Source organism: Galeopterus variegatus, unplaced genomic scaffold, assembly GCF_000696425.1.
Source record: "Galeopterus variegatus unplaced genomic scaffold, G_variegatus-3.0.2 Scaffold806, whole genome shotgun sequence".
NCBI lineage: Eukaryota > Metazoa > Chordata > Mammalia > Dermoptera > Cynocephalidae > Galeopterus > Galeopterus variegatus.
Genome location: NW_007726917.1, coordinates 232,690 through 257,363, shown reverse-complemented (window position 1 = coordinate 257,363; position 24,674 = coordinate 232,690). Strand labels below are relative to the sequence as shown.

Genomic DNA, 24,674 nt, shown 5'->3' with positions numbered 1-24,674 from the left:
TGGGACACCCCACCCCAATCCAGCCCAGCAGCTGGGTCCCTGAGTTTGGTGCTCTCCCAAGAGGAATGAAGAAAGTGGCTGTGGCTAGAGCAGCAGGGCCCAATGCCCACCCAGGCCCCCAACCGGGACCCTGCAGTTGTGACCCTGGTGTGATGCAGGGACCTGGGCCCACCAGGATGACAGCTGCTAGTAAAGAAAGAGTCAGGAAGCCAGCTATGTCAATGCGGTGACAAGATGGGTTGCAGCCCAGAAAAATAGACATCTCTGATAGATAAAATCTATATTCTGCTTCCCAGGCAGAAGGGCCAGGTCCTGCCACTCCACAGCCGGCTGTGGAGGAAGCAGCAGCACCTTGCTGTGCCCCAACTCCAGCTGTTGCTTCTGGAGCACTATGAGGTGACCAGCCCCCTGCCAGGCCCCAGGGCACAACGCAGTGAATGCAGCCTGGCTCCCATTCCCAGGGCTGGGCTCTGGCTGGAACTATTCAGTAATACTGGGAAAAGGGCTCAAGGCAGGGAGAGGGACCCTTGTGAGGTCTATGCGGCAAGAGTGGGCTGCAGCATCAGGGCCAGCAGTCCTCACTGGCGCTTGGCCTTGTAGGGGCGAGAGCGTTTCCGCCGGTCAGGCTTCCGCTGCTTGTGGAGCCGGCCAATGCTGACCCCTTGGCGCCGCCGCACTGAGATGTTCTGCTCCACCAGGTTGGCCAGCATGCCTATAGAGAGGCAGAAACACTTGAGCAGGTGGCTCGTTGCCCAGCAGCCAACTGCTCAATCAGCGACAGCTTCCAGCTAGGAGCTGAGGCTCTTGCAGTCCTCCCTATGCCCCACCAGCTGCTCAAGCCTCAGGAGAGGCCCAAGGGAGGGGGGACCTGAAGGACATGGCGCTTAGCAGGGGATGCCAGTGAGTCACCTCACCTTCCTGAGCCAGCATGGAGATGAAGGTGCAGATAAACTCGTCATAGTTGTGGGTCCTTCTCTGGTCATCAATCTGCGGGAGAGAAGAGTGAGGGCACCACAGCCCATCTCCCCACAGCAGCTACCAGCTGACATCGGGAGAGGACGGAGGACCAGGCAGCTGGAGAGAGAACCTACCTTGAACTTCTTCCTCTTCTCCACCTCTTCCTTGAGGCAGGCCTCATAGTTTGCAATCTCAGCCTCTACACACTTCAGCAGTGCCAGCAGCTCCTGCCAAAACCCAGCACTGTACCTGAGGTGGGCTGGCCAGCACCAAAGTCCCACTCCCCAGAGGCAACTAGAGGCCAGAGTCCATGGAAACTACTGAGGCCCTGCCACCACCTAACCCAGAAAAGTTTCCCAGGACCTGGCTCCAGCCACCAACCTTCACACCAAAATTCCAATTGAGAACCCAGCACCTGGGTAGCAGTGGCCCAGGCCCTTCCCTCTGCCAGGATTGGAAAAGAAAGCACAAAGGAGGCTCACCTTCGGTGAATACTTCTCCCCACTCAAGGGCTCGCCCAGCCCAGACCTGACCAGCCCAGTCTTCTCTCTGTTATCTGTGGCTTCTACCACCTCCTTCTCCTCTGGGCTGCTGGACTCCTGGTTGCCTTGGCTCAGTCTGTTGGAGGGTGAGGAACCTTTTCCACCCTCTGGGAAGAGAAGGCACAAAAAGACCCATCAAAGTGCAGAATACTTTGTGGTCATTTGGCCATTTCCCTCCTGGGTATGCCAAGTGGCCAGTGAGCCAGCCTAAGGCCCACCTGTCAGTGCCAGGGGACTCAGTACACCGTCCTCAGCCAGATGCAGCAGGCCTGTGCTGATGACAGGACCCAGGTCGCGGACAGCACGGTTGTAGCGTATGCAGTCAACACGCAGCAGGCTGTCATCCTCTCCAAAAAGCACCTTGGAGATGTGGGAGGTGACAGGGCTGGAGGGCCGTGTGGGGTTGGCCGAGCGGATGGGCGAGCGCAGTGGGGAGTTGAAAGCGCTGCCAATCTCAGAGGCTGTGTCTGTGCTCTCATTGCTGGGAGTGGGCGAGGGCTGGGAGTGTGTGGGCACTGCCACAGCTGGACTCCCAGCCCCGCTGCTAGTCTTGATGGACAGAGGAATTGAAAGGTCCTTCTGGGACTCTTTGAGCTTCTCAGCCAAGACGTTGATTGTGTTGGGCTGCAGCACTGACAGCTGCCCATCCGCAGAACTGCTCAACGGCCCTGGCTTCCCTGTCCCCTTCCGCCTGTATCTGTGGGGCCCAAGAAGAGGTAAGGCAAGGGAACAGGCCAGGTGACCACACCCATCAATGTCCAGAATGGCTTGAACACATTCTGGTCTCCATGGGCTGATCCTGAAGCTCTTCGTACTGGGTCCAAGCAGCTTGACCCAGCCATGCCAGGCTGGCACCCTAAGCTCTGTCAGCTGCAGCCATGTGTCCTCAAAGGACACTTCCTCTATTCCCACTGCCTCACTTCTAGCCTTTTGCCAATGCAGTGTCTTCCAGCAAAGGTGCATTCCCCACCACCCATAGCTCCTCTATCCCCGCCCCAACCAACCCTGCAAGGGCCAGCTGAAAGGCCACCTCTAATGAGACATGCCTTGATGTATGCTTATGTGCTCAGTGCTCCCCCAAGCCCACCAAAAACTTCTTAGGCACCTGGGGTCAGCCCCTTCATGCCAGCCTCTCCCAGGGCCCTGAACTCTGTAGGTGCTCAGTGTTATCTGCTGAAAGGCATCCCCAGACACAGGCTAGAATACTTAGGATAGGATCCGAGCCAGACCTGACCAGCCCAGTCTTCTCTCTGTTATCTGTGGCTTCTACCACCTCCTTCTCCTCTGGGCTGCTGGACTCCTGGTTGCCTTGGCTCAGTCTGTTGGAGGGTGAGGAACCTTTTCCACCCTCTGGGAAGAGAAGGCACAAAAAGACCCATCAAAGTGCAGAATACTTTGTGGTCATTTGGCCATTTCCCTCCTGGGTATGCCAAGTGGCCAGTGAGCCAGCCTAAGGCCCACCTGTCAGTGCCAGGGGACTCAGTACACCGTCCTCAGCCAGATGCAGCAGGCCTGTGCTGATGACAGGACCCAGGTCGCGGACAGCACGGTTGTAGCGTATGCAGTCAACACGCAGCAGGCTGTCATCCTCTCCAAAAAGCACCTTGGAGATGTGGGAGGTGACAGGGCTGGAGGGCCGTGTGGGGTTGGCCGAGCGGATGGGCGAGCGCAGTGGGGAGTTGAAAGCGCTGCCAATCTCAGAGGCTGTGTCTGTGCTCTCATTGCTGGGAGTGGGCGAGGGCTGGGAGTGTGTGGGCACTGCCACAGCTGGACTCCCAGCCCCGCTGCTAGTCTTGATGGACAGAGGAATTGAAAGGTCCTTCTGGGACTCTTTGAGCTTCTCAGCCAAGACGTTGATTGTGTTGGGCTGCAGCACTGACAGCTGCCCATCCGCAGAACTGCTCAACGGCCCTGGCTTCCCTGTCCCCTTCCGCCTGTATCTGTGGGGCCCAAGAAGAGGTAAGGCAAGGGAACAGGCCAGGTGACCACACCCATCAATGTCCAGAATGGCTTGAACACATTCTGGTCTCCATGGGCTGATCCTGAAGCTCTTCGTACTGGGTCCAAGCAGCTTGACCCAGCCATGCCAGGCTGGCACCCTAAGCTCTGTCAGCTGCAGCCATGTGTCCTCAAAGGACACTTCCTCTATTCCCACTGCCTCACTTCTAGCCTTTTGCCAATGCAGTGTCTTCCAGCAAAGGTGCATTCCCCACCACCCATAGCTCCTCTATCCCCGCCCCAACCAACCCTGCAAGGGCCAGCTGAAAGGCCACCTCTAATGAGACATGCCTTGATGTATGCTTATGTGCTCAGTGCTCCCCCAAGCCCACCAAAAACTTCTTAGGCACCTGGGGTCAGCCCCTTCATGCCAGCCTCTCCCAGGGCCCTGAACTCTGTAGGTGCTCAGTGTTATCTGCTGAAAGGCATCCCCAGACACAGGCTAGAATACTTAGGATAGGATCCGAGGTACCCAGAGCATGCTAGCCTGACAGAGCTGGGGCTGACCTAATGGCAGAGTTGGTGTTCTGCATGTCATCCTCCTCGTCATCCTCATAGTCATCCTCGTCATCTGAATACTGCTGGGGTGGGCGGACTGGAACTCGGCTGCGGCCCACACCTGCTGCCAGGTCCTCCTCCTCCTGAGGCAGAGAGCAAGGCAGTCATAAGCAGGGGTTTCTCAGCCCATGCTGTGCATAGCACTCATAGCAAGAGAGAAAGCCAACACAGCCCTCTAGGCTGAGTCCACTGAACCCCTCCAGGTGCTCCACAGCCCACCCTTGGCTCCTGGGGACGCTGCCACCCACCTGCACTGCACAGGACCCTACGGAATCCTAAGAGTCCTAAGTTCTAAGAGACACAGAAAGCCCTGAAACTCATGCCTTTATTTTGCCAGCAGAACCCAACCTGTAGAGTTATATCAAGGAGGATGCCCTAAACGTTTAACCCCAAAGCCATGTGACTGGATTTAAAGTCAGAGGAGCTCTCCCTGCCTCCCTAATCCCCTGCCACTGTGAAGGCCTCTGAGTATCAGACAGAGGAGCCTAACAGCTCAAGGCCAGGCAAAGGGCAAACACCAGGGAACTACATGGGGAAACTGCCTGTTGTGGCCTCTTAAGAGAATTCTGGAACTGGCTGGTGCGCTCACTGGCTGAGCATGGTGTGGGCGACACCAAGCCAAGGGTTGTGATCCCCTTACTGGTCACAAAAAAAAAAGAATCCTGGAAGGAATCCTGCAATGGTGCTCCCAACTTACCTGCATGGGGGACTTGGCATAGTTGTGATTGTCTAGAAAAGCTGGCAGCCGCTGGACAATGGGCGTGGGGGTGGGGGGAACCCCATTGAGGCTGCTCCCTTGAGGCTTCACCACCAATTTAGGTTTGCTGGGAGGGCTGTGGGTTGTGGCTTGTGGGCATGAACCAGTCACCTCCTCCACGCCATCTGAGACAGGACAAGGAGCACAGGCGGGACCTTTAGCCGAATGCTCAAGAAAAGCTCAATCTCCCCAGTCCTGTGACACAGCACTGCTCCTCCTCCCTTTCTAGAGAACAGCCAAGCCAGCTGGCAGAATGGGAGTCAGCAACTCTAAGCCATGGCCCCACAGAAAGACTGGGAGAAGAATGAGACAGAGGGGGAAAAAAAAAAAAAGTGGGAGCTGGCTGGTTAGCTCACTTGGGAGAGTATGATGCTGATAATACCAAGGTCAAGGGTTCGGATCCCCAAACCAACCAGCCGCCAAAAACAAGGAAGCAGAAAGAAGAAAAAATCATCTAGAGAAAACAAGAAAGGGAGTGTACGTTACAGAGAAGGGCTCAGGGACCTGTGGTAATGGCAGCCTTTTACAGGTGCCTCTCTTTAGGGAAGAACTACTCTCCCTCTATGTTCTGAGGAGAAGAGTTTCAGGCACTGGGGTTTTTAGGCCTCCAGTAGGATCCTCTGTACCACTGCCCAAGTGCCTCCATAAAAAAGACTTGCTCTGCTTGGGGCCCCCAGATTAAGCTACAATGGGGTGGTTCTGAGGCCTACAAGAGGCCCCAAGTCCCCCAGTACCTGTGTGGGTGGCCTCAGAAGCTGCAGCTCTGCTTGGGGCCCCCAGATTAAGCTACAATGGGGTGGTTCTGAGGCCTACAAGAGGCCCAAGTCCCCCAGTACCTGTGTGGGTGGCCTCAGAAGCTGCTGGGGCCCTGCTTGACTCCAGCACCAAGGGGGACTTGCCGCTGGCTGGCTTGGACTCCTCAGGCAGCTGTGACTCTTGAGACTTGTGGGTCTGAATCAGCTCTGGCTGTGTTACCCTAATCAGCTGAAAACAGAATCCAAGGTTTAGAGGAGGGAAGATAGACCCAGGCCTCTACTTTAAACAGCTAAGAGCTAAAGGAAAGCATTATGGCCTTGGCTCTAACCATCCACTCACAGAGAAATACAACAGCCAAACCAAAACCTCCTTTTAGAAGCTATTCTCCTCCCCTATCCCAAGTTCCACATTTCCCACAAAGGGAGCAAGGGAAAGGAGTGGTTAGCTGAGGCCCAGATCCACAAGACAGTGTGATTTGGGAATAAGAGTCAGATGCCACAGTGGGGGAAAGGTGGGCAAGGTTAGGCTGGACAAGGGCCAGGCAGGAGGGGCACCCACCTGCTGCAGGGCCTCCAGTACTGTCTGACGGTTCACCTTCAGCACGTGCAGCCTAGCCTCATACTTGATCCTGCGGTCGGGCACCACTGCCATCAGGTTGAAGCGGATGTCGTGGTAGGGCTCCCTGCAGTCACAGCCGCAGCCATGAGAGCAGCTCCTGCCCAGGCCCCACCATCAAGTTGAGGCAAATATCTTGGCAGGGCTCCCTGCAGTCACACCTGCAGCAGTGGTATAGGCCCTACCCCAATAGGCAGGCACCGGCTGGCCATGCACACCAGGCACCTGAGCTGGTGCCTTCAAATGAGCTGTGTGAGGGGCCTGTCAGGAAGTAAGCTAGCACACCTGGGCCACCCAAGGCTCCACCAAGGCCTGCACCTCCCTCAACCCATCCTGGAGCAGACCATAGGCAGGCCCACAGGAAATAGGGCAAGGAGTTGGAAGCCTAAGATCTAAGCCTAATCTTGCCAGATTTACCACATGGCCTTGCAATTTACAAATCATCTGGCCTCTCTCTGTCCTCCCCAAAGGGGAAATAGCTCCAGATGGTAGAGCCGGGCAGACACAGGGCCCTTACCCTGCAGTAGCGAGGCCAATACGCTCCATGATGACCCGCCGGGCTTTGTCTGTCCACTCCTCATCCTCCCCCCAGGGCCCTAGGGGAGACCAAGACGAAGAATCAACAGGTGGGAAACCCTGAGTTTGGACAGGCCAGGAGTGGGAAGGAAGATAGAGAGTAGCAGAAGAGCCAGGGAGTCAGGAGCAGGTCAGGCAATGCAGTGTAGGGTGAAATCCTGGCCAGAGTCAGATGTCCTCAGTAACTGCCCTCTTCTCCCTGCCCACCATTGGGTCCCAAGAACCTCAGCTCCCCAGGAGGTAAGGAAAGAAAACCAACAGGCCTCCAGGTCAGAATGCATACCATGGTCAATGGGGTAGACCTTCAGCCCATCCAGCTCAAAGAGCCGGCCTGTGATAGGCACATAGCTGACAAAGTGGAATGCCTCCATGGTCCGCACTGCACTAAGGCCGTTCTGCTTCTCGGGGAGGTGGCGTGGCTCAGGCCTGAGGAAGAATACAGTTAGGGACCAAAAACTGACCCCCCCCCCCCATCCCCACCTACATCGGCTACCACAGCTCCTACACACACCTGGCATGGCTATTGTGTGCCTTGGCCAACTCCGGGGCATTGCCAATTGCATATCCTTTGCTCTAGAGGAAAGAAAATAAGGCCAAATCAGAACAACTTCTCAGGTGGGCCTCAAAACTCCAGAAAACAGGTCCTGGAGGCATTCCAGGCATTTGAAGGAGCATAAACTTTCCTAAAGGGCTAGTCGGGGGCAGGGGCAGAAGAGAGCTCTTGAGCCCCAAAGAGATGGGATGTACCAGCCTGGCACAATACAGTGAACAGTGGGAAGCAACATGGCCTGATAGAAAAAGTCCTGACAGGGGCTGGCCAGTTAGCTCAGTTGGTCAGAGTGCTATGTTATAACATCAAGGTCAAGGGTTCAGTTCCCCAGACAGGCCAGCCACCCAAAACAAAACAAAATTAAATTAAAAAGCGTCTACCATGAAAAAGTCCTGACAAAGAAGGTTCTGACATGATGTGACTTAAGGAAAGTCTCTTCCCTCCCTAGGTCTGTCTCTTTTCCTGACAATTGGGCCTAAAACCAATTGTCTTATATAATTAATTTAAGGGTCAAATGTAATATAAGTGATTGTTTGAAAGGAAACAGCTTAATAGTACCAAATACCATATGGTGGCATTACCAGTGGCCCTGAAGGTCAGACCTGTCCAGCCAGCTATAAGCCAGGATTAAGGTACTGTGGCCTACCTCAGGACTGAAGCCTTTGGTGAAGTCCTTCATGCGACTCAGGGTGGGTCCCAGGTCCACGTTGCTGCAGTTCAGGAGCACACTCAGCAAGGCATGAGTGGCACAAGAGTTGGGGATCAGCTGTGAAACCAAGAATAGACATCTATAAACTGCATCCCTCACTCCAAGCCCCAAGTTCCTCCAAGCCCATACTCATGGGGAATGGGGATCCAGAGAGGGGCAGTCATATCTGGACAACAACACTCATCAGCTCCCCTCTTCTTCACCCAATATTTGTTCATTTAACAAGAACCAACTAAATACCCACCAGGTGTATGAGGATATGGAGAGTGTACTCAGATACCACCCTGCTCTAAAGATCTTGCCTTTAGTGAATAAGACTCAGTTCTTTCTGCCAAGGAATTTCTATAATCACCGCCCTTGGTATCTGCTTACTCCTCCTGCTGCCTTCCCACACTTCCACTTCACAAGCAAAGAAAATGGAAGAGCATCCCACCCTCCAGACAAAGCACAGGGCCCAGCAGACCTGATGGGCAAAGAACATGTTATTCACAATATCATCATCAATCACGGACGTATCATCCACCAAGGTAGAGACCTTGCGACGGGACCGACGCTCTTCGATCCATTTGAACAGGAAAATGAATCCATATACAGGGCTAGGGGAAGTAAGGGGCAGAGCTAGATCAGCCAAGGGACAGAAGGCAATCAGCATCCCCTTCCATCTCTCTCTATTCCTTTGCACCATGTCATCATTCAGGTGCCTTTGCTGTGATCCCACTTCTCCCCTCACTTCTTCCCAACACTGTGTCTAAAGTGGCCCTGAGCCCTCACACCCCAAGGCCTGCCACAGGCAGAGTCAAGCATCAGCTTTTGGCTGTGGTGCTCCAGGAGTCCTCTTTATGAAGTCTATGGTTCTGGGTAAGAGAAAAAAAGTTGGAACCAATGGACGGGGCAGGGAACACAATGTAAGGCAAACCGAAAACTCTGACGAGGAATTTAAACATTAATTTTCACTTGTGGACCCCAAAGCCTGGACCCCAATGCAGCCAGGGAAGCAAATAAACCCCCACACTAATCCCTTCTTTCCCAGGAAACTAAAGCAGACTTCTTGGTTCAGTCACTGTAGCAGTTTTTCTACACCTCTATTCTGCAAAATCACCAAGATGAGACCCTGAGTTTGGGCACCAAGAGGGGCCTTGTCACACCAACCAATTAATACAGAACTGCCTTTGTGTGGGGATTAAAGCCACTGCACACATGGGCACATTGTAATTAATAAATTACACAGCTGCATAAAAGGCACTGTATGACCTGGGGCTTCCTGCTGCAAGACCAGAAAAGACAGCTGAACTGTACTCCAAAGAATGGTTAGGGTTGTGGAGGGGGCTACTACGTAAAGGGAAGCGTTGAGGGAAGATTCACAGGGAAAAAATCCGCTTAAATAGGAGAGCACCCACACAGGATGGATGCTTCCTGATGTGAGACTTTACAACTTGGTGTTCCTGATTCTTTCTCCCTTGAGGGTCACTCTTCCCCAGACCCTTCCTCAGCCCTCTGGATGTAAGGGGAGGCCCTGGTGCCCAGCCACTCACCCCTGGCATTTGCTCTGAAGGTCATAGATCTCCTCTACCTGCACCCCTTTGACACCTGCGATCAGAAAAGGAAAGAGGTCGGGAAGGGCAGCCCCTGGCCCTGGAACAAGGGTTCAGGGATGGGCCCCAGGCCCCGGTCCGGCGGGCAGGGGAGGCTCTTACCGAAATCTTCCACCAGGAGGGTGAAGAGGCCTGGGTGGGGCGACAAGAGAGGGTGGGGGGTCAGGCAGGCGCACCCCCGGCCCATCCGGCCTCCCCAGCCCCCGACAAGCCCAGCCCCCTCCTCACCCGGATCGCTCTCTAGCTCCAGCCAGCCCTTGTTCATCTTCCCGCGGGGCGGCCGCTCAGCGCCATGTCCAGGCCCTCCCGACCCCCCGCCGCCCCCGCCGGGAGCCCCTGCTACCCGCGGGGCCCCTCAGCCCCACACACAGACAACGGGTCCCGCCGCGTCACCCGCCCGCGCCGGCGGCACGACGTCACCACAGCGCGACGGCCCCGCCCCACCTCTGGGCTGGTACCCCGCCGGTCTGACTGCCGATTCGGAGACGCGCTCGGAGGCGTACGCGCACGCGCGGGGATTGGGGCAAGAGGAAGGGGTGGGGGCGAGGGCGGTGTCGGGAGCCGGAGGCGCGAGAGGAAGGGGCGGGGCGGGCGCGCGGCCGTTAGCGCGCGGCCGTTAGAGGTCTCGGTTTGCCAACGGTCCCAGTCGCCGCGGTCTCCGTGGGTCTCAGTCACCGTGACCCGGCCCCGTTTGCGCGCTCCCTCCCACCGCTGGCGCAGTCACCGCGCGGGGTGGCCGCCCGTGAAGTAGCTACCACGGCTTGTGACAACGAACAAATCTCCGGGACAGCGGCGCCCTCAGCTACAGCTGGGCGGGCGGCCCGGCCGGCAGCGGCGGCCCGTGAGCTACCGTGAGGAGGGAGCGGTGGAGGTGACCTCCGGTCCGGCCCCGCATTAGCCGCCCTGCAGGCGCGACGTGAGCCTGGTCTGGCATCCGCGGGATGCTCCTTGAGTCTCTTCTCTGGCTGTTACCTCCGGGAGACGGTTGTGGCCACGCCGATACGTATTTTCCGAATAAATCACTGTTTATTCTTGCGGCGGCGGGACCGAACACGTTGATTTTTAATTTTCTCAACAAGCATTTACCCAGCTCTTATCCGGTGAAACAACTTGGTAAGCGTTTCTAGGGAGCATCCGCCGGGTTAGGAAATTACGAACTGAGCAGCTTGTGGAAGCCCGCATTTGCAACGTCCCTCCTCAGACGTTTTGAAGATTGTTGCATCTTATAACACCAGTGTGCACAGAATCCTATTCCAGGAACGTCTTGGTCCAGCGATGCAAAGAACTGAAGTTTCAAGGTTTTATGTCTCTTGCCAGATGGTCGGGATACCCCCAGCAACTGGGGACTGCTCGGTAGTCAGCTCTGGTAGATCCCTTATGAGAATAGTAGCGTTAGCGCACGCCCTTCTCTCTCCTCTTCCAGCCTGTCCAAGTGCTTTTGTTGAGGAAGAAGCCAACAAAGCTCATTACTTCTGCAACAGCAACATATGGGCTAGAAGAGGAGATGGAGCAACCACAAAGAAGGCGGGGGAGGGGGGGCAGGAGAGAATTGGTTTTCTGAACAGCTAATTGCCTTAGTAGTGCTGTTCCTGTAGAATAGTTGAAAGTACCTGAAAATAGATCCAAGGCCCTGGGTACCAGAGTATATCGCCTGGAGTGACGTAATTCCCCCAGCTCTCTTAGGAAATGCTGTCCCTCTCCTCTCACCTGCCTTTCTAGACACCCTCCTTCCTTCATAGTGGTGGATTTTATTTCTTTTGTCGTCCTGCACTTTCAGGGATTTCCTCCTTAACCAATGAAAACTGTACTTTGTAGTCTGCTGACATTGGTGGCTGGAGGAGTGGCAAGGTGTCTTCTCCACTTTTGAGTATTTTACTCTGCTCAGGTCTAGAGAAAGGTTGGGAACAGGCCAAACCTCAGTGGCCATCTGACTCTGGGGGAAAGAAGCGATACGAACTAAGGGGGTGATTAGTATTGTCAGTGTTGTCTCTTGTCTCACTAAAGGGAGTTCTTGCTTTTAGGCAGCCAAAATCTCGCAGGCTCCTTTCCTGAAAGAACTATCTTATCTACCTTTTACTGGGTAGAATTAAGGCACCTATACTTGGGTGCAAAAGGAGCCATTTTTACTGAGTGCTACCTCAGGCATTTAGTAAGCACAAAGAAAAAAAGAACTACTTAGCTAGGTCAAGCAGTATTTTCAGGTTCTTACACTGCTGTTGACAGCAGTATAACACGCGAGTTAATATTGGCCTCTGGAGCCAGGCGACTTGGCTTTAAAACCCACCTATATCATTTACTAACTCTGACCTTGGGCAAGATATTTACCTCTCTATGCCTCAGTCTCCTTGTCTTGAAAATGGGGATAATAACAGTACCTACTGCGTGGGGTTTTTGTGAGCTAACACATGTAAAGTGCCTAGGACAGTTCTTGGCACAATTTAATAATTATTGACTATTACTAGCACAATACTGGGTGTGTCCCTGTCATTCCATCACATGGGTTTGGAGGTGAGGAGCACTGTTGCATTGACCTGATGGAACTTGATAACGGAATGTAGAATGAAATTGCTGACCAAGCCTGGTTTATATTTATAGTTGGAAGAGCCTGTATTGTCCTCATAATAGTATAGAAGAATTCAAGATAGGAAAGAGAGACAGCAGCGAATGAAGACTATAAAAGAAAAGGAGAAGGAACACCAAAGATTGAGGTAGAGTAGATGACATAAGAGAATTTGGGAGAAATTGTCCAATGGCCTGTGGTATATACTGTACTTTTCCCCCCCTTTGGCTTGGTCTTGGGGGCTGGATTTGGCCAGTGAGGAGGCACACACCAGTGGTCCTGTGGAAGCTGCCCTACCTGTGTTCCCACAGCTGTCCCTAGTAGCAAAGTGCTGGCTCTGGAACATTACCACCTAGATTCATATTCTATCTCTGTTAGCTCATTTGGTTAGATCATGGTGCTACCAAAGTCCAGAGTTCAATCCCTATACCGGCCAGCTGCCAAAAAAATGAAAAAACAACAACCAACCAACCATATTTTGATTCTGCCACTTGCTAACCTGGGAAAAGTCACTTAATTTCTTTGTGTCTTAATCTCCTCGTCTGGAAAATGCATAATAATAGCACCCAATTTTTAGGGTGTTCTGTAGATTCATACAGCTACTGTAAATTCACTGAGCTAATACATGTACAGTGCCATGAATAATGCCTAGCAATAGGAAATGCTCAGTCAATTTTGGTATCATTTTAGTATACTTAATGAAGGTGATACCACCTGAGATTCAGAGTAGTTGGCAGCAGAAACAGTAAAAGAGTAAAAAGGGGTTTGCTCTTGCGTTCATTCAGTCAACATGGGAAGTACGGGCACTCGGGACAGAAAGATGGTTACCATCTGGTCCCTACCCTCAACTCAATGAGTATGTTTTGTGCTTTCAAAAAACTTTGAAATTTGAAAAGAAACATGTCTTAGCCTTTAGATATTTTGGTCCTTCATCAGACCCATGAATGGCATTCTAAGGGAAATGTTACAAGAGTTATCGACAGGGTTTTTAAAGACCATCTTGCACTTCTTTTTTCTTTTGTATAGAAAATCTGCCAAGACTAAGAGAGTAACCCAGAGGAAACCATCTTCAGGGCCTGGTAAGAAAGACTGGAGGTTGTATTCATCCACTGCCTCCAGATGCCAAGACTAAGAGAGTAACCCAGAGGAAACCATCTTCAGGGCCTGGTAAGAAAGACTGGACGTTGTATTCATCCACTGCCTCCAGACCTCAGCAAAGGAAACCACCTGTAGACAAAAAGGAAAAAAAAAAAAGAAAAGAAAAGAAAAGAAAAGCACCTGTGGGGCAGTAAAGTTGTTTCTCACTGTCAACCTCACTTCCTTCCCAGATTCTCTAAAATCATGAAGAGCTCAGGGACTGTCATTTTTAAATTTCTTGTCCAAAGTTCAAAACACAAGTTCATTAAAGCCACTTGAGACAAAATAATAATAATGATAATAAAGCAAACATTTGCAACCAACTCCTTCAGTGTGGCCAAAATTGTATAAAGACTTAACTGATTACCAAATAAGATCTCACCTCAACCTTCCTCCTTGCCAGAATGACCCATTTCCCCAATACTCTACTCCTTTCTATACTTAAAGAGATGGTTATGTTTCCACTCATCTCTTCCATTCTTAACGATCAACTTGAGCCAAACCTGTAATTCATAATGTTCTCTCTTCCAGTTTGCCGGTTATGCCTTCAAGAACCTGGGGATCCCGAAAAATTAGGGGAATTTCTTCAGAAAGGCAATCTCAGCGTGCATTATTTCTGTCTTGTGAGTATAAGGCCTCCTTTGCTTTGAATGTCCTATGGCCCTTTGGCTTTTAGTTCTATACAGACTATTCTCTATGTTTGTACCTAGCCTTTTATATTCAGAGCCCTGTTTGTTTTTCCGTTAATAAAATAAAAACTTTTTTCTTTGTAAATCTATTTTTAAAAAAATAATATATGTGCTTGGTATAAAATCCTGACAATATAAAGCATATGCAACAGAAAGTCTCTTCCCAAAATAATATTCCTAATCCTCCCTCTCCACAGAAACATGCTGTCAACATTTGTAATGTCCTTCCAGTTATTTTTCCTCAGTATTCTTTTTTTTTTTTTTTTGGTATAATCTGCATACTATAAAATGCACCAATTTTAAGCATATAGTTTGATGAGTTTTGATAATGTATATCCCCATGTAACCACCGCCCCAATCAAAATAAATAACATTTCCATCACCCCAGAAAGCTCCCTCCTAGCGCCTTCTAGTCAATCCCACCAGAGATAATCTATATATGTTATTTTTGCCTATTCTTTTAGTTCATATAAATGGAATCATACAGTTTATACTCTTTCATATCTGGCTTATTTCTTCCTTCCATGTTGTTGCATGCATTGATAGCCTGTGCCTTTTTATTGCCTGGTAGTATTCTGTTGTATATGTTACAATTTGCTTATCTGTTCACCTGTTCATGGACATTTGAATTGTTTCCATTTTGAGACTGTTACGAATAAAGCTGCTATGAACATTCATGTGCAAGTCTTTTTGTGAACATGTGTTTTTACTTCTCTTGGGCAAATGCCTAGGAATGGAGTTATTGGTTGTATGTTAACTAGATGTTTAACTTTACACAATGTTGCCAAGTCTGTTCCCAAAGTGATTGTACTAGTTTGCACTCCCATGAGCAATTTATGAGAGTTCCAGTTGCACAATATTCTTGCCAAAACTTCGTATTGTTAGTCTTTTTAATTTTAGCCATTCTACTGGGTATGTACTGGTATCTCATTGTGGTTTTAATTTGCATTTCTCTGATGACTAAAAGATGTTAGCTTCTTTTCATGTGCTTATTGGCCATTCACATATTTTCTTTTGTGAAGTACCTATACAAATATTTTTGTCCATTTAAAAAATTGTGTTATTTTCTCTTTTTATTGAGTTATAAGAATTATTTATATATTCTTCATACAAATTTTTTTCAGATGTATATGGTAGACTATTTTCTCCTGGTCTGTGGCATGCCTTTTCATTTTCTTAATGGTGTCTCTTGAAGAACAAGTTTTTATTTTTGATGAAGTCCAGTTTATTGGTTTTTTCTTTTATAATTAGTGCTTTTTGTGTGTCCCAAGAAATCTTTGCCTGCCAATTGAATTACTTTGCTGCCTTTGTCATCATCAATTGACCATGTATCTGTGGATCTGGATGATCTATTGATGTCATTGATCTGTGTGTCTATTCTTATACCATTATCCCACTGTCTTGATTATTGTGGCCTTATTATAGTATCTTGAAATTAAGTATTGTAAGTTCCGCAACCTTTTCAAGATTGTTCTAGCTATCAGGTCCTTTCTTTTTCCTTATAAATTTTAAACAAAGTTTGTCAGTTTTTCTTTTTTTTTTTTTTTTTTAAAAGCCTGCTAGGATTGTGATTAGAATTACATTGAATTTGTAGATCAGTTTTGGAAGAATTAACAAGCAATATTGAATCTTTTAATCCATGGATGTGTTACATTTCTCTATTTATTTGGTTCTTTTAAAATTTATCTCAACAGAGTGCGGTGCTGATAACACCAAGGCCCCGGGTTCGGATCCCATATAGGGATGGCCGGTTCGCTCACTGGCTGGGCGTGGTGCTGACAACACCAAGTCAAGGGTTAAGATCCCCTTACCGGTCATCTTTTAAAAAAAATAAAATAAAATAAAAATAAAAAATAAAATTTATCTCAACAGTGTTAAATATTTTGTGGTTATGCTATTGTAAATGGTTTTTTTTATTTCATTTGCAAGTTTGTAGCTGGTATATAGAAATGCAGTTTATTTTTGTGTATCGACTTTGTGTCCTGCAATCTTGTTAAATTCACTGATTAGTTTAGTCATTTTTTTTAAAAAAAATTTTTGTAAATTCCTTAGTATTCCCTATGTACACAATCGTGTCATATGTGAATAAAGACAGTTCTACTTCTTCCTTTCCAGTCTTTGTCTTTTATTTCTTCTTCTTGCCTCATTGTACTGGCTAGGACCTTCAGCCTAATGTTGAATAGAAGTGATGTGAGTGGTCATCTTTGTCTTGTTCCCAGCATCAGGGGACAGCATGTAGTTTTTCACCATTAAAATATGGTGTTAGATGTAGGTTTTTTTAATAGATGCTTTTTATTAAAGTTCCCTTTTATTCCTAATTTGCTGAGGAATCATGATTGTGTTTTGAATTTTGTCAAATGATTTTTCTGCATCTATTGAGATCATCTTGATTTTTATCCTTTAATGTGATTTGTTATATCAACTGGATTCTTTAATGTTAAACTAATCTTGTATTCCTGCTATAAACCCACTTGGTCATAACATATTATCCTTTTTATATGATGGTGGATTCAGTTTGCTAATATTTTGTTTGATTTTTATGCTTAACCTCATGAGAAAGATTGGTCTGTGATTTTCCTTTCTTGCCAGTCCAGTCAGGTAACAGGGCTTGGTTAATTTTGATGCATTTATAAGCATATACATTTTTTTTTCCTTTTTGTCTTTTTTCGTGTCCGGCAACGGATCGCAACCCTCAGTGTTGCGCCCGTACCGGACCGGGACCGGCAACGGGATCGCAACCCTTGGTGCTGCACCCGTACCTCGCTCAGCCAGTGAGCGGGAACCAGTCTGTATGTGGGATCCGAACCCTCGGCGGGAGCGCCACCACGCTCCAAGCGGCGCACTGTAGCAGTGCGCCACCGGGCCGGCCCTAAGCATATACATTTTTAACATAAAAATAAACATACTATATACAGTGTTTTGTATCTTGGTTTTTTTTTTTTTTTTCATTTCATATATTTTGGAGATCTTTCCATGTAGAACATATAGATCTAGTTTTTTCTTTTTAATAGCTAATTAATATTTCATGGTATGGTGTGCCAAAAAGTATTAAAACAACTGCCTGTTAAAGAACATTTAGGGGCCGGCCTGTGGCTCACTCGGGAGAGTTTGGTGCTGATAACACCAAGGCCGCAGGTTCGGATCCCGTATAGGGATGGCCAGTTCGCTCACTGGGTGAGCGTGGTGCTGACAACACCAAGTCAAGGGTTAAGATCCCCTTACCGGTCATTTAAAAAATAAATAAATAAATAAGAAAGAAAGAAAGAAAGAACATTTAGATTGTTTCTAATCTTTTACTATTGATTTTTCTGTTTATGCTCATTTTAGAAAACATGAATAATATTTAAAAATATAAAGAAAACATAGGGACTGGCCAGTTAGCTCAGTTGGTTAGAGTACAGCCTCATAACACCAAGGCCATGTGTTCGGATCCCCGCACTGGCCAGCCACAAAAAATAAACAAAAATTTTTAAATATGAAGAAAACAGAAATCACTCATATTATCCTAAAGCTCTGAGATAATTAACGTTAAAATATATGTCACATATGTTTTAAGCAGAATTGGGAACATACAGCTGTAATCTAAGTACCTTCAAGTTATCTAACATTGTAGGGTCACTTTTTCCATAATGTTATAATAAAATAACCTGAGCTCCCATTACTTATTTCATGTAAATTACTGCAGGGAGTCTAGCACCCTCCCCAATATTTTTGCAAGATTCTTGGAATGGGGGTTAGGTGGGATGTTTATATTCTCCCTTTATATGTAACAGAACAGTTTAGCTTCTTTTACTTTGGTTTCCCATTCTAGACTGCTTTGGGAACTTTCCAGAAACAAAAGGACTTTTAAAGTGTGTTTTTAAAAGAAAAATGCGATTCCTTCCCTTCCCCTATAATACAGAATGACTATAGTCAGGACATTTTAAAACCCTGTTTCCCTTCCTATAGGACTCTGAGAAGATTATTCTATAGTGAGTGGCAATACAGCTGGAGGGATAAGAGTGTGGGTTCTATGTGAATGACGGCTCTGCTCCTCCTGGCTCTGTGACCCCAGCCATGTCACTTACCATGCTGTACTTCAGTGGCCTCCTCTGTAAGATGAGGGTCACGGTAGCATCTGTATCATAGGGTTGTGGTGAGCATAAAGTGGGTCAGTACAGAGGAAGTGTTTCCCCAAAGTGCTCAGCACATAATAGTAACCCTTAGTAAATGAGAGGTGGCATAGTGTAAAGGTGGGTAAGAGTCCAGGTTATGGAGTTCTGCCTTGAGCAAGTCACATCATCTCTCCTACAAAATGGGGATGAAAATAGTATCTACCTCCTAGGGTTGTTAAGAGGATCCAATAAATTAATATTTGAAAAGCCCTTAGGGCCGGCCCCATGGCGCACTGGAGAGTGCGCCGCTTGGGAGTGCGGCGGCGCTCCGGCTGAGGGTTCGGATCCCATGTAGAGACGGGTTCCCGCTCACTGGCTGAGCGTGGTGCGGGCTCAACACCGAGGGTTGCGATCCCGTTGCCAGTCAGTAAAAAAGACAAAAAGGGGGGGGGAAAAAAAAGCCCTTAGGAAAAAATAAATAAATAAAAGAAAAAAAGAACAGCCCTTAGAGTACCCAACACTTAGTGCTATGTAAGCCTTCATTAAATTACCTTGTAAAAGCATATATATTCAACCAAGCTCTATTTCTTAGCCAGCTATATTACCCTGTCATTCACCTCACCCCACAGCACTATTTCACTGATCATTAATGTTGACAGCCTGGTTCTGCTGCCCCCCAGATCCTATCTAGCAAGCTGCCTCAGAGGGGCCAGTCCAACAGAGGTTTCCATGGATTCCTGCCTGAAGACATCAAAAAGGAGGCAGCCCGGGCTTCTAGGAAGGTTAGAATCTCCTGAAACAGAAACCTTTGGGTAGTCCTCTTCTCATACCTCTCTCATCATCCCTATTTCCTAGTTGCTAGTCTAGAAGTCAAAAGACTTGGATTTCCCAACTGGTCCTTCTCTTAAGCCCCATATTCCTTTGAGGTGTAGAGTCCTAAGTTAGGAAAGGGAGCAGCACCCCGTGAAAACAAAAAAAGTTCAGTGCCACTTGAAGCTCAGCTTCAGGGTGCCCCAGAGCTTTCAAGAGGAAAAGGAATGGCTATTGCTTCACAGAATTTTCATTCCATAGAAAGATGTGCCACCACATATCTGCTTATCTTTCTTGGGGCCCTGAGCACTGGGATCTCATTTGCAGATCTGCTTTGTGTGCAAGAAGAAGGGAGCTGCTATCAACTGCCAGAAGGATCGGTGCCTCAGAAACTTCCATCTGCCTTGTGGCCAAGAAAGGGGTTGCCTTTCACAGTTTTTTGGAGAGTACAAGTGAGTGTGGAAGGGGAAATGTTGGGCTGCCCTTTTGCAACTTGCTATTTAGTCACTAATGAAATCAGAGTCTGGTTCTCAAGAGGCCTGTTTTGGTTCACCAGTGAATCTTTTCCTCTTTTCAATAATGGGAAACAGTGTCTTAACTTGGAGATTTCACAGGGGCTTCCTGTCCCCTCCTTAAATTACAGACAGCTGGGGTTCTTAGACAGCTGCTCAGAACTAAGTGGGGCTTTCAAGAACAGGAGGCTGTGGAGACAGTCCTGGGAGCTTTTCTCAGTGGGGGAATGGCCATGAGAAGGCATGTGGCTGTTCTTCACCCTGCTTCTCCTCCTCCCCATGAATGTGGAGGTTCACAAGGCACCAGCCTGAGTGGCTGATTGACCTTCCTAGGCTGGGCAGCTGGGGAACTGCATCAGAAACCAAGTCTGTTTACCCTGCCACAGATCATTTTGTGGAAAACATCGTCCAACTCAGGACATCCAACAGGGGAATGTGAGGGAGGAAATCTGTGTCTTGTGTTGTGAAGACTTATCCCAAGCAAGTGTTGAGAACATCCAGAGCCCGTGTTGTAGTCAAGCTATCTACCACCGCAAGTGCATACAGGTGGGGACTTCTCTTCCCAGGGGGACCTTCCACAATTGCCGTAGTTCTCTGCCTGGAACCAGAGCACCCTGGGAATGCTCAGGCACATCTCAGCTTTGGCGGTCCATGATGGAGGCCTGTATGCAGGGCTGGTTCTGGGCAGTTAAGAGAAATGTCAGCCCAGTCTCTGGTAATCCTTGGCCTGTAGGACTTCACTCATAAAATTTAGACTGAGCAAAATCCTCAGAATTGCTAGAGCAAATGGGCTTATCCCAGAATGAGTCAAGGACCCTCAAAATCAGCCTTACTTCCTGGGATGAAAGAAAACGGAAACATGTATCCAGCTACCTGACCCCCACTTTGTCAGCACTGCCAAGCCCCATGGCCAGGGATGATAGCTGAGGCACTCCTGAGAATTCTCTTTTTTTTTTTTTTTTTATAAAGATGACCGGTAAGGGGATCTTAACCCTTGGCTTGGTGTTGTCAGCACCATGCTCACCCAGTGAGCGAACCGGCCATCCCTATGTGGGATCCGAACCTGGGGCCTTGGTGTTATCAGCACCGCACTCTCCCCAGTGAGCCACAGGCCGGCCCCTGAGAATTCTCTTGAATGTATTTTGGCACCAGGTCTGACATCTGGATTCACATCCCAAACTCCTTTTCTACCAAACTACTCCACCCAAACTCCTTTTCCTGTACCCCCGGTCAAACTATCTTAGCAGAATCATCTTTGTATGGTGAAAGAAGAAGTGGAAAGAAGGTGGCCTAAGAGTTCTTAAAAACAAAGCTCTTCCATGTTTTTCTTACAGAAATATGCCCACACATCAGCAAAGCATTTCTTCAAATGTCCACAGTGTAACAATCGAGAAGAGTTTCCTCAAGAAATGCTAAGAATGGGAATTCATATTCCAGACAGGTAGTGGAAACCCTAAAGCCAGAATTGAGTCAGAGGGTGGGTTGCTTAGATTTCTAGAGAGGAGGTGAATGTTAGGACAGTTCAGAGAATGACAGCAACCAAGGTGTTGATATACAGTGAAGAGGGAAGGGGTGGAGGGAGTGCTTTTCAATGATCAAAAGAAAAGGGAGGGGGGGAAAGGAAGGGTAGGGGAGGCATGTTTCTGAAAAGGGCATTTTGGGGATCAGAATTCCCTGGGAGGTTGGGTTCTTGAATTCCAGGGTGGAACTAAGGAATCCCCATGTTCCACTCATCCTGCTTCAGCCCTCTCCCACTGCCAGGCCACTTGCCCAGCCTCATTGGAAGTGTTCAGGGAGACTGTTGAACTCTTTTGCTGTGCTTAGCTTGAGTTCTTCCTAGTTTTTCCCAGGTGGACAAAGGTTCACCAACCAGTTATGTATCCCTTACTCAGTGTTTCTTCTCCTACTGCAGAGATGCTGCCTGGGAACTTGAGCCAGGGGCTTTCTCAGAGTTGTATCAGCGCTATCAGCATTGTGATGCCCCCATCTGTCTGTACGAACGAGGCAGAGACAGCTTTGAGGATGAAGGGTAAGGAAAGGCTTCTGGCTAGAAATAGCTCTCTTCAGTGCCATCTTAGAGTTAGACCTTGGCACAGTTATTAGGAGAAGAAATTCATTCATTTTTTTTTTTTTAAATGACTGGTAAGGGGATCTTGACCCTTGATTTTGAGTTATCAGCACCATGCTATCCCAAGTGAATGAACCGGCCATCCCTATGTAGGGATCCGAACCCATGGCCTTGGTGTTATCAGCACCACACTTTTCCAAATGAGCCACAGGCCGGCCCTAGAAATTCATTCTTGACTGCAGACCTCAGGGTGAACACAATTGCTAAGTCCCATTCTTGACCAGCCCTGACTTACTCATGTGCAAGTGAATAGGTCTCCTCTGTAGGGTCCACTTTTCCTTGTGCCCTCTGCCCAGAGCACTCAGCCTCTTTGAGCCCTCATCCGTGATGGGTAAAATGTACAGTAAAAAATGCCTGGGAAGCCCTCAGCACAGCTGAGGCTGGCCCATAGCAAACACTTGAGAGTGGTGGTTAGTGTTCTATTTGTCCCTGCAACCCTTCTTGTCTCTTCCTGTAGGAGGTGGTGCCTCATTCTGTGTGCTACATGCGGATCCCACGGAACCCATAGGGACTGTTCCTTTCTTAGATCCAACAGTAAGAAATGGGAGTGTGAGGAGTGTTCACCTTCTGCTTCAGCCACAGGTGGGGCTAGAGAGATGATCCGGTCTAAGAACTGGGGTGGGGTTGGGGGGACTTGTAGTGCCTGGGGAAGGAGGAAGGAAAGCCACCAGAGGAGGACTTTTAGTTGGCACCTTTAGCTTTGGAAGGAAAGTGGCTAGGAAGGGGCTTAAGAACCTGCACCTGAGAGAATCAGACGATTGAGTTTTTCTCTCCCACCTTTCTTTTACCACAGACTACATACCTGAAAACTCAAATGACATTTCCTACTGCAGCAGCACCTTCCACCCTGAGAAGCGTTTCTGCAGAGACAGCTGCCTGGAAGAGAATCCAGGCCCTTCTTGGATTGATAGGCCACGACCTTCCTTATTAGAAAAGCCAGAATCCTCTGGTGGTAGGAGGAGTAACTCCTGGAGGTCCAAGGGTGTCAAAATGGCTAAGAGCTGCAAAAAATCCAAGTAACAGCCTGTGAGTGGTTGCTGCCAAGCACAATTGGGTACGAAGCTGTGCTCCACCATTGGGTTTGGGGGAGGGAGCACTTTGGGACTCTGAGACAAGGAAAGGGGGCCAGCAGTGAGACTATGAGCCAAGTAAAGAGAAACCCCAGGGGAATGTGAGGAGAGAGCAGAGTCCAGATGCCAACAGCAGAACGTGTTTGTGGTTACGAGGGCACCTCTGTTCTTTCTCCCTGATTCCCAGAAGGTCCTTTCTTCTCTTCTACCAGGATTCTTCCACCTTAATCTGCTTCTCATATGCCTCTTCTTACTTCATCCATGTTTGTTATTATGCAAATAAAGGTTTTCTCTCCATTGGTGTCTCCTTATAAATTCACTCTGCAATTTGTCTAGCATACTAAGGAATCTAGAGGGTAGAGTAAGGGAATAAGATAACTCACCCTTCTAATCCACTAAATTCACTGAATTAATATATAACTTTCAACTTAGAACATAGATGTGTTTCTTTGGGAGGGAATCAGTTTGCAGGGAAATTGGCCTTACAGGGGCAGAGATTTTTATCATTGTGCAAATGCACAGGTTCTCATCAGGGAAGTGAGCCAGCATAGTAGTCCACATTGGACTGAGAATAGGCCTTTGTTGCAAGGGCCCTGGACTTAAAAGAGGCTAGGTCCAGCTTTGCTCATGTGGGGCAGAAGGGACTCCATTTACTCCACCAGCATGGTCTTCAGCCACATTGGACTGAGAATAGGCCTTTGTTGCAAGGGCCCTGGACTTAAAAGAGGCTAGGTCCGGCCTTGCTCATGTGGGGCAGAAGGGACTCCATTTACTCCACCAGCGTGGTCTTCACACTTCCCCAGCTTGTGTGAGCCAGTCAAAACCTCATTGCCTGGTGGTTAGAGCATTTCTGTCCCTAGTGTAACTATGGATTTGCCTGCCAGGATATTCATATTAGGCACAGCGGCTAAGATGGGAATCTGGCAGAAGGCCTAGGGAGAAATTGCATAAAGTCTATCTTACATTGGTATGTTTTTAATGATTTCATGGAATTTGGATTAGTGGGGGAACTCAGAACCATTGCCAGATACTGAGTTCTCAGGATCTCACAGAGTCATTATCACTAATGGGGGAGGATAGTGTTCTTATTCCAAACATTGCCGACACCTGCAGACTTACGTTTGAGGTGTGTATACAGTGATCACCTTCAGACGGATTTTACCAGATTCACTTGGCATCAAATGGAGGATTATTTGTGTCTTTTTGTTATTAAGTATATAGGCAAGGTAATACAGACTTTAAGAAGTCTAATATTACCAAAAGTATTGTAACTAAAAACAGTCTTGAAACTTACCCTTCCCTACTTCTAGTCCTACTCCCAAAAGGCAACTACTTCTCTTTTTTATTTTAGCCATTTCTTGATTTATTAATCTCAGATATTATTGACTTTCTATTATGTTACATAAATATTTAGAACCTTCCAATTTTCATTCTCCCCATCTTATATAGTTGTATCACAATTTTTGTTAAATTAACTTTTGGTGTTTACATTATTATAACTATGTAAATGCTATTTACCACTGAGTCAGGCAGTACACTATAGTTACCTTTCCTCTCCAGTATAATGTTTTCTTCTTAAAATAAATTTGCTGTATATCCATTGCTAATTCTTCTCAAATGTTCCAAGTAATCAATAAAATGCCTCAATATACAATTTCCCTCAGAGGCCAGCCATCAGATCACTATCAATTGCACTTCCTTTCTGGAAGACCTGCCTCCCAGAGCCTACTCCTTCTGAGCTGGCTGTTCCCTGGCCTCCTCCACAGCTGTCACCCCATGACTATGCCCTTTTTCTTCGTTTTCTCTCTTATGGGTTTGGCAACTCAATGTTAGCCCTCCTAAGGAGATTCTGTCAGAGATCTGCAAGTAACAAGAGGATTTTTAAATTGTCAGTTGTAATTTCAAAAACAATATTTTACCCATCAAAAATACTCAACTCTTGCAGTGATTATTCACAACTGAAAGATACTTCCTAGATTAAGACTTTGGTTTCTTAACCCAGATTTTCTTTTTTTTTTTTTTAAAAGATGACCGGTAAGGGGATCTTAACCCTTGACTTGGTGT

General features: G+C 48.0%; 2 protein-coding genes across 3 annotated transcripts; one reads left to right on the top strand and one right to left on the bottom strand.

The window, feature by feature from the left end:
* Window positions 1-472: 472 nt before the first annotated feature.
* Window positions 473-9,974, bottom strand: BAP1 (BRCA1 associated protein-1 (ubiquitin carboxy-terminal hydrolase)). 2 transcript variants are annotated; one of them, XM_008572559.1, is made up of 18 exons: window positions 9,839-9,974; window positions 9,713-9,742; window positions 9,551-9,605; window positions 8,482-8,614; window positions 7,956-8,075; window positions 7,271-7,332; window positions 7,043-7,185; window positions 6,701-6,779; window positions 6,127-6,250; window positions 5,649-5,796; window positions 4,753-4,937; window positions 4,005-4,138; window positions 2,961-3,439; window positions 2,729-2,849; window positions 1,440-1,485; window positions 1,092-1,184; window positions 915-987; window positions 473-712 (listed from the first exon to the last, which is right to left on the bottom strand). In XM_008572559.1, exons 1-18 carry the CDS (start codon window positions 9,873-9,875, stop codon window positions 579-581), a joined length of 2,196 nt encoding a protein of 731 aa, XP_008570781.1. In that variant the 5' UTR covers window positions 9,876-9,974; the 3' UTR covers window positions 473-578. The 2 variants fall into 2 exon arrangements, with proteins under 2 accessions (XP_008570781.1, XP_008570782.1); XM_008572560.1 differs by lacking the exon at window positions 2,729-2,849 and having other exon boundaries at window positions 1,440-1,606; window positions 9,839-9,953.
* A 243-nt stretch (window positions 9,975-10,217) lies between these two features.
* On the top strand, window positions 10,218-22,907 carry PHF7 (PHD finger protein 7). The gene is made up of 11 exons (XM_008572558.1): window positions 10,218-10,908; window positions 12,206-12,318; window positions 13,197-13,249; window positions 13,839-13,930; window positions 18,771-18,872; window positions 19,228-19,352; window positions 19,799-19,958; window positions 20,747-20,853; window positions 21,325-21,441; window positions 21,998-22,122; window positions 22,334-22,907. Exons 2-11 carry the CDS (start codon window positions 12,275-12,277, stop codon window positions 22,558-22,560), a joined length of 1,152 nt encoding a protein of 383 aa, XP_008570780.1. The 5' UTR covers window positions 10,218-10,908; window positions 12,206-12,274; the 3' UTR covers window positions 22,561-22,907.
* The last annotated feature ends 1,767 nt before the right edge of the window (window positions 22,908-24,674 follow it).

What these genes read in the sequence shown, in the direction of transcription:
- BAP1 (XM_008572559.1), bottom strand. Translation starts at nt 9,875, where the DNA reads ATGAACAAGGGCTGGCTGGAGCTAGAGAGCGATCCGG. An exon ending in CTTCAGAGCAAATGCCAGGG is followed by an intron (nt 8,615 to 9,550) that starts GTGAGTGGCTGG and finishes TACTTCCCCTAG; the next exon opens with CCCTGTATATGGATTCATTT. An exon ending in GAGTCCCCTGGCACTGACAG is followed by an intron (nt 2,850 to 2,960) that starts GTGGGCCTTAGG and finishes TTCTCTTCCCAG; the next exon opens with AGGGTGGAAAAGGTTCCTCA.
- PHF7 (XM_008572558.1), top strand. Translation starts at nt 12,275, where the DNA reads ATGAAGACTATAAAAGAAAAGGAGAAGGAACACCAAAGATTGAG. An exon ending in CAGTTTTTTGGAGAGTACAA is followed by an intron (nt 19,353 to 19,798) that starts GTGAGTGTGGAA and finishes ACCCTGCCACAG; the next exon opens with ATCATTTTGTGGAAAACATC. An exon ending in GACAGCTTTGAGGATGAAGG is followed by an intron (nt 21,442 to 21,997) that starts GTAAGGAAAGGC and finishes CTCTTCCTGTAG; the next exon opens with GAGGTGGTGCCTCATTCTGT.